The 12,504-nt window shown below is 33.2% G+C and overlaps 1 protein-coding gene across 1 annotated transcript; it reads left to right on the top strand.

Moving 5' to 3' along the window:
- Positions 1-34: 34 nt before the first annotated feature.
- Positions 35-8,532, top strand: LOC144448079 (uncharacterized). The gene is made up of 10 exons (XM_078138231.1): positions 35-512; positions 1,215-1,310; positions 2,126-2,323; positions 2,600-2,686; positions 3,447-3,521; positions 3,959-3,997; positions 4,430-4,516; positions 5,553-5,648; positions 6,261-6,332; positions 7,256-8,532. Exons 1-10 carry the CDS (start codon positions 35-37, stop codon positions 7,687-7,689), a joined length of 1,662 nt encoding a protein of 553 aa, XP_077994357.1. The 3' UTR covers positions 7,690-8,532.
- The last annotated feature ends 3,972 nt before the right edge of the window (positions 8,533-12,504 follow it).

The following is a 12,504-nucleotide window of genomic DNA, read 5'->3' on the forward strand; positions in this document are numbered from 1 at the left end:
CGTACCTGCAGGCTGCATTAAATACAACAACGAAATGGCTCACCCCATGCGGCAGGTATTACATGAAGGTGACGACGCTCCAGATTTTTTCATGACCGGAGATGACGAAGAATGGATAGACCGAACAACAGAGTACATGGAAAGCAACTTTAAAATCAACGGAGCTCACGCTGCCCGCGATTTCATCGGCGGACCGCCAATCTTGGACCAAATCACGGAGTTTGTTTATACTTGTAGAAAGACAGTAGTGGAATTCCATAGCCATAGCGAGTGGAGCAATTATACATGTCGTATGGTATTGCATCGAATGTTTCAAGAAAGTCAAGACAACTCTAAACACCGTCTTATAGTTGTACTTCGGGACAAAGAAGCGGAGAAAAAATTGCCGAAATTTCTGACCACCCACAGTAAGTTGAGGTATTGGGAGACTGATTTCCACTGGAAGTTATGGAACAGTATTAAGGGGTCGTCATTGAGAGAAAGAACTTTACAAGATCAAAAAATCGAAGAAGGTAAGAAAATCACACCTACTTACACCCCACCACCCACCACGCACGCACACACACACACACACACACACACACACACACATACATACACACATACATATATGTACATACACATACTTGGAGAATAAGAGAAGCTCAAGAAATATTCTTTTGGTTGGTTTGTTAGTTAGTTTGCTTGTTTGTTTGTTCAATTAATTTAGTACACTTAATTCACCCCAGTACTAGTAGAGTTACCAACAGCACAATAAAATACAAGCCATAAGTACAAACAATAAACTGATTTATTTATTGATTGATTGATTGATTGGTTGGTTGATTGATTAAATTTTATGAGGATAAGGATAAAAACACCGCACAAATACAACTCTACAGTGTTCATTGATTACATAAATCCAGGGGAAATATCAAAGGTGTATTACAAAACAGGAAGATAAAGACAAACAAAAATAAACAAATTTAATGACAATGTTTTTGTTATTTGTTCTGGTGAAATAAAATTTATTTCAGTTGTGAAATTGCTTACACAAATATATGTACACACAGTCAGCTGTTCTAACCATGCCAGAGGACAATTATAATGTTATTATAATGTTATTGAAGACATACTAAGACATTAACATTATACTAATGTGTAATATGCTTACAAACTCAGCTTGTGCCATTTCAAGTTCATGACCAGTTTCCTCTCTCTTTTTTCCATTTAAGATGAATTCAATCCTAGCAACAACATATATCCAATGCCAGACCAAGTCATATGTAGTTTACCATCATCAGAACCAACCAGTGCTTCTACCGGACCAGGTAAGACATAATCGTATTGACCTCATGGGTTAATAATATGGTTACCTTATAAGGTCAGAGGTCATATTCACAGTCTTTACAATTCAGAAGTTCACGGTCCCTTTTATCACATGAAAGAACTGTGCACATACATGTACATGTACATGTACACTCTTTCACTGCTATATTTGAAAATATATAACACTTTCAGAGATTCAATCACTTATAAGTATTATTTATACATACATGTAGAAGGGATGTTAAGGTTTATATATTTCCATTGAGTTCAAGTCAGCCAGCTAACCCCAGAGACTATAATCATTGGTCATAACTACATTTCTCCTCCACCAAGCTCAGGTCAGACATTTTATTGAAATATTATTGTGCATTGTTACAAACTCATAAATATTGCAGTTACTCGCACACATTATTACAGACTGATAAATTATAGGTGCATTATAGGAGATCACTCTGCAGTGTTTTCAAGGATAAAAAAAATCATCGCTAGGGAACTTGCAAACCCGCCATGTTGAATGTTGCATCATGGGAAATGTGATCATAAACACTAATCAATTAGCATTGTAAACAATATTGTTACATTGTTTATAACCAGGAATGATCAATTCATAGTCACCCTGATCTTTGTGGGAGGTTATTTTTATCAGTAGCTCCAGATTCGGTATTACGATAACCACAGATAATCCCATAGTCCTTTGCATCTGAGCATGCTCAGTTTGGATTGCAAGTTCCCTATTGTAATGCAGTTATGATAATGTTGAGCATACTGATTTGGAATGTATTACACTAAACAGGAGAAATGTTTTGTTACATTCTAGATATCATTAGAGATGGTAGATTCATTCCAGAGGATCATCTGGAACAACCTGGCAGTGAACCTGGAGAAATGACACCAAGACCCTCTAGCTTGGAGTTTGATAGTGAAAGAAACACCATCAAGGACAAGTTTTATTTTGAGGAGTCTCCAAGTACAGCATTTCCTATAGAAAACTTAGAGGGTTCAAGAAGACTGTCAGGTAAATGTAGTACATTTTAGCCTGAAATATAATGAAAAACACATCTACAGTTCACTTGTAGCTTTACAAGAAGATCACTGTGATTGGCTAATATGCATGAAAACAGCTGGGCATCGACTGAGGAGACCAATCAGCAAATGGCTTATACAAATGTAGTTTACCTTTTGTGTAGGTCAGCCAATGAGACATGAAAGTTATAATTATTCAAAATTCTAATGTACTATTCAGAAATAGTTTTGAAGGAATTTTTTTTAAAGAAATCATCTTTCTTTTCAGATTCAGATGGTAAAGAAAAAGCAGAACTTAAGTTTCAGAGTCTGAATTTAAGAAATCAAAAGAGAGCCAAAACTCCAAAGGATACAGGTAAGGTTTTGTTTTAGTACTATTTACCATGAATTTCCATTTTCTTATGCATCTTACCATAGTAATATACAGCATGTTGCAGGTTAATGTTCACTGACTCTGTGTGAAACAACCACACAGAAACCAATAAGAAACTGCACATGCTACATCTTGAGATAGCAAGATTGAATGAATACAGTTTCTTGCGACATTTTGTCTAAGTGAAATGATCAAATGTGGCACTAGCAGTCACATGCCCTCTAAGCCAATTTGCCAGACCACAGATGCACACAATTTCTAGTGATGCACCAAAATTTGGTGTTCCCCTATCTCTTACTACATGTGTGTATGGTGACTCACCAATTTTTAACATTTTGGCCCACAACAACAGACTTTGGCTATCATTACTACATTTAGAGGGCACACTGGCCACCAGGCAGACATCAAATGCTGACATCAAAACATTGTTGCAATATGTTGTTTCAATGGTTTATTTCATTCAGACTAAATGTAGCAAGAAGTTACAATCTTGTTATCTTAAAGTGTAGAATGTGCAGTTTCTTATTGGTTTCGGCCTGATTGTATCAAACAGAGCTAGTTAACAGTACCCTGCAATGAGCTGTAATTTGACAGAAAGAGCCAAACAACCACATAATTTTTTTCACAGGATAAACATTTGAAAAATATGGCATTATCATTATCAAATATTGAGATTTATATTAGTCTCTCAAAATGGACAGTTTATTAGAAGATTGAAATATTTTTATTTTTCCAATTTTAGGAAATCTGTCTCAGAAGAGTCAAAGTTTTCGTGTTAAAAATACAACAGGACCTGCAGAAGCCAAACCCCAAGAAAGTATGTATTATATGTTATCATTATTACACAGTTATTTCATCGTCGTAAATCACAGCCTCTTTTACGGCACCATCGAAACGTGCTGTAAGAACAGTTGGTAGTCAGGGATGTTTACACTCATGCTTGCAGTGTTTTCTGAAGCACTTTCACTTGCTACACTTGTGAAAGTACAGCCGTAGAGAACACCACAAGCACTCACGCAACTACCCCCCCCCCCCCCCCCCCCCAATCAATTACATTTTCAGCTGTACTACATAAATTTACTTCTGAAAAGCACTCCAGTGTGGTTTCAGCAGTTCTTACCCTTTAGCTGCCAACAGCCCCCTCTGGCTAACTTGATCTAGACATTAGTGAAAATAACATAGACATGGAAGAGCTCTGGTTTACCAGTGTGAGTGCACTTTCATTTTCATGACCATCATTATGCTTTCTTTCAGGAGTACTTAATAAACAGGAAATACATACAGCATCTGCAGGTTTGTTTTAAGATTTTTGTTATTATATAATAATTATTATAATAATGATATTAATGTTTATTATATTATGGCTTGTCGGTGGCCGAGTGGTTAAACCACTTGCCTTTTACCACTGTGGTCGGGGTTTGAACCCATTCAGGGTTTGATGAAATTTACCGCATTGTAAGTACAAAGAGTCCTGTTCACTCAACCGAACAACACAGATTTTCCACAGGTACATGTACTCCAGTTTCCTCGTACACTATCACTGAATCTTTCTCCTGTTATCGGGAAATGCCTGTTGAATGGTTTATAAATAACTTATTGTCAGTGTATTACATTTTTACAAGTTTATTACATTACTATCAAATTGATTATACTATAACTAGTTTTGTTTACATTACTACCAGTTTATTACATTATGACGAGATTATCAACTTTTCATTTCTAAAGCAGTGCCTTCAAAGGAGGGACAGAAAGTGAAGCCGGTACTGACAGCAGCCACAGACTCCATTAAACTCAATCAAAGTCAGCAAAATGGTATGTAAATCTATTACGATCACAGCCCCATACCTTCATTGCTGTTTGTTATAAAGGAACGTTTGTTTCTGAATATGAGGGTTAACAACATTTAACAAATTTGTTGGAAATTTTTTCAAACTTTAAATCTAAAAACAAGTTGTTCTTCGATAGACAAAATGCAGTATAGGTCAAGACTAGCTTTCTAATAAAAGTGGTCATATGGATGACATAGGGTATTTATTTTGGATTTTACATTTATAAAACAATTTTACCTTCGTTTTCCTACTTGTAATGTGAAACAGCATTGATAAAATTAATGTTTGTAACTCAATACATTGCAAAACGCTAAGAATGTATGGGAAAATGTTGTTATTGTATCCGGGTTCATACAATAACAAACATTTTACATAGTTCATAAGTTTTTGCAATTTATTGAGTTACCAACAAGAGCTTAGTATATGATGTTTCACATTATTTTTTCAAGTAGAAAAATATAGTAAAGTTGTTTTATTAATTAAAAATCCAAAATAAATACCAAATTTTTCATCCATATGGCAGAATTACGCTAGCGTTGGGCTACCCACATACAATGAAGAGAAATATCAACAACAAGCCCTTTTGCATTGTGCTTGTGGTAGTGTACATCAAAAATTACCCTCTGTTATGGAAATAACATTCAAATCATATGTGAATCTGCCCATAGTCAACATAGTCTCACATAAATTAATACACCAAATGACATTTCAACGGCAAATTACTATTATTCAGTTAACAACAAACTTGTTATCATTTTCTTGTCTGTGGAGTGCTCAACAGTTTGTACATCAGGTTTGTACACCAGAGACAAATAAGGTTAAACGTCCTTTGACGAACCTGAATTTTTTTTTTTTTTTGCCTTAAGTGGGCACGACTTAAATATGATCACCACAAGAAAATTAATTGTACAAAGAAGTTATAAATTGTAATTGGGCATATCCTTTCCTGCTATTGTGAAATATATGTTTAATGTAATTTTGATGATATTGTTTTGATTTATTTTAATTTTAATTTTCAGTATTAAGTTTAAGAGGTGAGGAAGGTGTAAATGCAAACTCAATGGCAAAAATGGAAAGATTTGGAGTTTTAGAAGCAGAAGAGTCAAGTGATACAGGTAAACCAATGTGTAATATGTAATTGTATTATTGGAATAATTAACCTAAGGAGTGTTAAAAGTGAGCCAATATGACTAATATACATTACATAGTAGTGACTAATTTTTCATTCAATACACCAGATTCTGATTATCAGAAAAACAAAAGTTTGTATAGTTTGGCCATTAGGAGTGCTGTTTAGAATTAGCTTTTAGCCTGGAAATAATCAATACACCATATTCTCTTTGTCAGAAAGACAAAAAATTGTAAAGTTTGGCCACTAGGAGTGCTGTTTAGAATCAGCTTGTGGACCAGAAGTGTTGACCTTGATACAAATTCTCCTTTGGAAAAATCATCCTGAAGCATTTCAAGACAAACATTGGTTGTACGCTCAACCCATCAAATTCTGCTGACTTGGTTTAAAATTACATGTTTTCGTCACATTTGGGTAACTACTTCATGTATATTTCTACTACCACGACATCTTAAGTTTTACTGTTTCCTCATATGGGGTTAATTACTTTACAGTATTACAAATTTAATGTGTGTTTGTGTGTGGAGTTTCATGAAGTAGAAAGTGTGTTAAGAGAATTTCTGTAAGCAATAATGTTCATAACTTTTTAATTTTTTAGAATCAGCACAACATACATGTGATGAAGTGCTGGTGACTGGCATTCATAGTCATGACATCCATAGAAAGAAAGGTAACAATAAAATGTTTATTTATTTACTTATTTATTTGTTTGTTTGTTTGTTTGTCTGTCTGTTTATTGATTTATTTAATTTATTAATTGATTAATTTATTTATTTATTTATCTTGTTGCAATGACCATAAATGTCCACTGATTTATAGGATCGTAAAAGACAATTAAATTTCCATACAAGTACACATTACATATACAAGAATAAAACTATAAAACTTAAAAGGTAAGGAAAGGTACAAAATACAAAATCAAGTAAAATAAAGAATACTGATTAAAAATGTTAAATTATTGTATACATCTTAATCAATTATACACAATTTGTACAATATTATTATTGTTAGAATATCATGTTTGTCTAAATTTGACCAATCCTCCGAGTTAGCCTGTCTTAAGCAGAGCTGAAACTAACTCCAAGCAATGAGTTTCATAGTGTCAACTTTCATTCTCTGGTGTTTAATTATAAGCAAATTGCATTTACTGTATACCAGGAACTTTTTGCGAGAGACTTATTTACGCTTATTTCTCTGGAAAACTAAAATGCATAAATAAGTAGTGACTAAATACCTTCTTGTACATGAACACAATGTTTGTAATTCTCTACATTATCTATTTGGTGGCTCATTTGACTTGTAAATTTTGATATTTTGTACATTTGTAGATACGTTTAGAGTATTTTGTAAGACTATAATTGTTGGCAATAAAAGTTATTATTGTTATTGTTATTGTTATTAATGTACTATTCAGGAAATTGGTTAAAATAAGTATTTGAGAACTAGCTGAAAACTAAAATTGCAAAATTTCTGATAGTAAGTGAAAATATCTTGGTTTACAGTAATTTCAGTGTATGTACTTGTAGTAGTATGTCTTTGATGATATTATCATTTTTCCTAAAATTAAAATTTTTATCTTTGTGAATGTTCTAGATGAAAGTATCAAGAATCTGGGTCCAAATCTGTTGAAAGAATTAGAAGAATACAAACAGCGACACCAAGTAACCATGGAAGCTGACAAAAATATGACCCAGATGAAACCGGCTGAATTTCGTCAACATCAAACTTCTGTGGCATCTCTTGGACAGGAAGGAACAGCTTTGATATGGAAAATTTTGAAGATGTGCTGTGAGGTTTGTGGAATGCGGCATATTTCTTCTGATGATTGTGATGTTGGTAAATTCAGAGCATTTTTACATGAAGAGGGTTACATATCAGCTAGCTTTGATCAACGTCTTAAAATGTTAAAGTTTGATAGTAATACAACGAGTATGATGGCAGCTACTGTGCTACAAATGCCGAATGCTATCATTACAGGACAGTGCATTCAAGACTTGAAAAAACTGATTCTGAAAGTGTTTGATTAAAGTTAACTTTAATGCAAAAAAAAAAGAATTGTTTCAGGTCGCATCACTTAAATACCGTCGCATTGGTCATTTTTTTCTTGTTTGTCCAGCCCATACAGTCTGCAGATCCAAGGGAGAAAAACAAAAATAACCCTTCCTCCTTCAGTGAAGACAACTGCAGAGCCAATCATGAACAAGCAAATGACATCTGCCCCCACATACACACTTGCTCTAAAGCACCAAGTAAAAAGAACAGCAACTGCCATAAATAGTAGATTGAGTGACAGGTTTGTTGAGAAAAAAATAAAAAAAATAAAAAAATGTCTCATCATCCCACCACTTCAGACAAACTGTCCCAACCAGAAACATTTTTTTTTGCCTAATAGTATGCAACTCAGAAATAAAAGTTTTCAAACCTTTGCTCTAACTTTGTTCAGGAAAACTCCAACCTGTTCTCAGTTAAAATCATGAAAAAATTGGGTGTCAGCATACACGTTTTTGTAAAAGATAACTATGGTAAATATTATTTAATAGCCATTTTAGAATGAATCCAATATGGCTGCCAAATAAACCTGTTAACTTTATGTGAAAATTAAAAAAATTGAATTTCCTTGAATGAAGACCGTGAACACCCAACATTTTTATAGTTGTCAAAAGAACTGGAAACAAGCTTTGATATAGTCACATTCGGACAGAGTTAAGACCTTTGATTTTCATGGAAATTGTACTAAAGTCACATGGAAATTGTACCGAAGCCACAGTCTGTTTAATGCCGGACAGTCTTAACAATTATTTTCATTTACTCTGCAGAAATCAATAAAATTATGTTATGTGTACATGTGATAGTTGAGTGCTAATAACTTGAAATATTTGCAAATAAGCTCAATTTAAAAGATAGCACAGTTAGTGTTCACTAATGCAATGTTCAGATAATGTCATCCCATTTATTTTGGTGCATGAAAAATCTTACGTAATGGCATTATAGGGCATGTCAGAAGTATTTCCTTTGACAGACAGTGCAAGGGCACTTCAACACTGCAGTAAATCGCCTATCATCCCCCATTGTGTGATCATCAGAATGTATCACATGTCAAATAAAGTGCTGTCGAAAGTGTATAAGAAATGAAATTTATCTTCAACCACTGTAGGATAAAACTTAAGAAGTCTTTCATCAACATGAATTTTTAGAGTAACCGTATTTAACTATAGTACCTAGTAATAGGAAAATTATGTCTCATTGAATGAGCATAGTTTTTATATGAAACACATTTTTATAGTAAAAATATTTTTGATATTGAGTGAGATTGACATATGAATTCATAAAGAGATTTGATGCAGGCATCACCCTTAAAAAGCACAAACTCTAAATAGATAGGTAAAACTAATTGCAATAAAGTGGTTGTAGTTTTTATTTTGTTTTGAATATTATCTTCTGTGTACCTTGTATGTAAGAGTATAGATTATAGTTTATGACCAACTTAAGTATTAATTCTCCTTAGAAAAATGAAGGCATTTGGCAAATAACTTCAGAAGAGTTACTTTAGCATTATAACCTGTCCATGAAGTAACAAACCATTCTCAAACTCTAAATGATGCAGTATTTAAATTTGTTTATATTTGCAGGGAATTTGTAATTTTTTCATTCAGTAAAATCATTCCTTTCATCAGCAGTGGCTATTTTAATGCTATGTAACAGTTTTAAGTTTAAAAAAAAAATATTTTTATTCTACCGTTATGGAATGTACTATACTTGTTTCTATTGTGTAGATGAGTTATGTGTGTTATTTAATTATTTTAATATCTGTTGATGTTTCGAACCCAGACCGACTCTTCATCAGATGTGTAATTCTAAAAGGTACATCAAAATAAAATAAAAGTAACTACAATGTCTGGGATAAAGTGCAAAACTAACACCAAGCTCACAACAAGACGTTTCCTGTTCTTATAAGTTTATGAATCTACCTAGACACCGTTTTAACAAGTCGGCATACCCTGGTCTACGTCTCTATACCCACTTCTTTTTATAAGCATACAGCAAAGGTTTTGAATTGATTTGAATCTCCATTATCACTAATGTGTCAGTTATGACATTTGATATTTGCATTTGTCAGTATAATTGTTATTAAATATCTTAAATCTTATTTTATGAAATATGTTTGTATTTCTTTCTTCAAGTAAAATATGATCAGTTAATCTCAAACACAATCATAATTCCTAATTTGTAAGTTTCAACAGATATATTTTATTCCTTGTCACTTTCCATGAATATTACCTGTTTTTCCATGTCATTTGCCAGGTTTTTATTAATGTGTGTTATTTGTCTGAAGGCAAGTTGAGCTTATTTTCCAGTTTCTATGGATCTTATTCCTTGTTAGTTTGTATAATTGTCATTCCTTGTCACTTTCCATGGAATATATTATTCCTTGCTTTCCATTATTTTCCTTTAGGGACATTTCCCTCCAATTATATTGAATTGAATTGATTTATTCACAGAACGAATAAAAGTGTGTACATTTCAAAGAAATTATTATGGTAATACATCTGATTAGACCACAGAAATAGTTCAATCTAAACTGGTCGGGTGTGGGATTGATATTTCTTTTTTTTTCACATTTTCTATTTTCTGTAACAAGTGCAGTTTATTGTAGTTGTGTGTGTTTCATTGTTAGATGAGAAAAAACAGTACTTAAAGTAAAATCGTTGTCATTTTGCTTTTGTGGTTTGTACAATAGGCCATTCCAGACTGCAAACAGGAAATTGAGAATACAGCGCCCTCACTCAAATTGGGGGTATCATCACCTCATAGTACCTTTCTTAAGAGCATTGTCTCTTGGTATTCTGTAGAAGTGTACATCAGGGATGTTTTTTGTTTTGTTGAGACATCTAGGAAAGCAGCAGAGCTCTATGGTTAACTGAGTAACCCATACCATGTATACCCCCAAGGTACACACAGACAGGAAGGAGGGCACCACCATGACAAATTTTGGAAAAGCCTATTATATAAGACAGTTTATTAAAAAAAATTTGCAAATGAATCATTTGAGAAACTTGAATAAATCTTTACTTCTGTGCAATTATTTGATTTTGGCACAAACACAATACAATTTGAAATTTGTCAATAATCAAGAGAAATCTATTTTCTTTAGAATTTTGTATATTTATTATACTGAAAACAATAATTTTATATCAATTTCAATACAACTAAACATAATTGGTTTATATTATTAAACATCAGAATGGGGTTTAGATGGTATATGTATATAAGATTATATAATTTGTGTAATAAAAACGACAATTTTAACAATAGTGTGTGTTAACTTTACAAAAATATGTGAAGGAGTGAATAAGGGAGTGAGTTTACATACAACTACCGACATAAGACCGTGGACAAACAGGGAAAGTAAACAACTGAATTGGATTAATAACACTTGGCACAGCAAGTTGGAAGTACAGAGACTTGTATTACATTCCATCATTTGATAAGAACGGTTTAATGGCCACTTTACATAATAGTTCACATTCACAAACAAATTAGAACTTCCCCTGGCATTTCATGTACACATAAAGAGGCCATAAACGGTTCTTATCAAACTATGGTGTGTAATACAAGTCTCTCTACATCCAACATGCTGAGCCAAGTGTTATTAATCCAATTCATTTGATTACTTTCCCTGTTTGTAATAAGTTCTGTTTGTCCACGGTCTGATGTCAACAGTTGTATATGTGTTGTTTTTGAATTACAGCTTTGAATATTCGTACACCATTTATTTATTTTGCAAATACGCAAAGAAAGTTTGAATGTTGTCTTTGGTGGATAGATGGACGGATGAAAACAAGGCAAATTCTACTCTATCAATTTCTTGACCTTAAGGTCACATTTGCTTAGTAGATAGAATGGTGTCAATCAGTTGTCATGGAAACTATACATAATTTCCTGTCGTCCTCCAGATGCTGTCATCAATAAACATTTGTTGTTTGGTTTGTCAGTTTTACAATGTTTATACAACCTATTCTGTACACTGCATTTATATATATATGTGCAGTGTTCATAAAATGGGATTTTGCCAACAAGTCCTCACAGATATTTACAAGGTTTTGAGTCGAGAAGTTTATTTCTACATTTATACTTTAATCTGAAACGTAATGTATCAAAACAGTTTGACCTTTAGGTTGTGGACACTAACATTAGTTTTGGTTTATGTTCAACATTTTCCCTGTGTTCAGAGTTATTTCATGCTCAAATGCCTGCACTGCGTTCACAACCACGTCACTATATAGCAATTAAGGGCAATATTTAGGGCATATATTTCTGCTAGCGCCTAGCAGTAACTATGGTAACCTACACTCGGAGAAGGCTGGGGAAATTTGGTATGTGTCACTATGCCACTGTTTTGGTAAAGATGGTGAATTTCATATGTTTTCACATGTAAAGGTGTTATTGCCAAAACGGCTTGGTAAGGAAAATATCATTTTTGAGTAAAAAAATCACAGGGCCCTTTCAACTCTGAAGCAATTTTTGTTCACGTTTAAAAATTTCACAACAAACGTTTGACTTTTGTGAAACAAGAATTCAGAAAAAAAGTAAAATTGTTGAAAGTAGTACATGTTTAAAAAATGGTGTTAGACCGTTTTGGTACTAACCCCTTTTTATGTGGATAGCCCTTGGAACATTCTATAGATTTTTCTGTGTGTAGTATTAGGAGTAAGGATTCGTCATACACACAAAACAACACATATCCTTGTAATCTATATATCATTTTGACTTGTTTTCACCAATAGGCCCAATTTTCAATCTGACCAATTGTATGTATTTCAGTTGCCATGGTGACCCCTACA

This window comes from Glandiceps talaboti, chromosome 17 (genome assembly GCF_964340395.1).
Source record: "Glandiceps talaboti chromosome 17, keGlaTala1.1, whole genome shotgun sequence".
In the NCBI taxonomy this organism is placed as follows: Eukaryota; Metazoa; Hemichordata; class Enteropneusta; family Spengelidae; genus Glandiceps; species Glandiceps talaboti.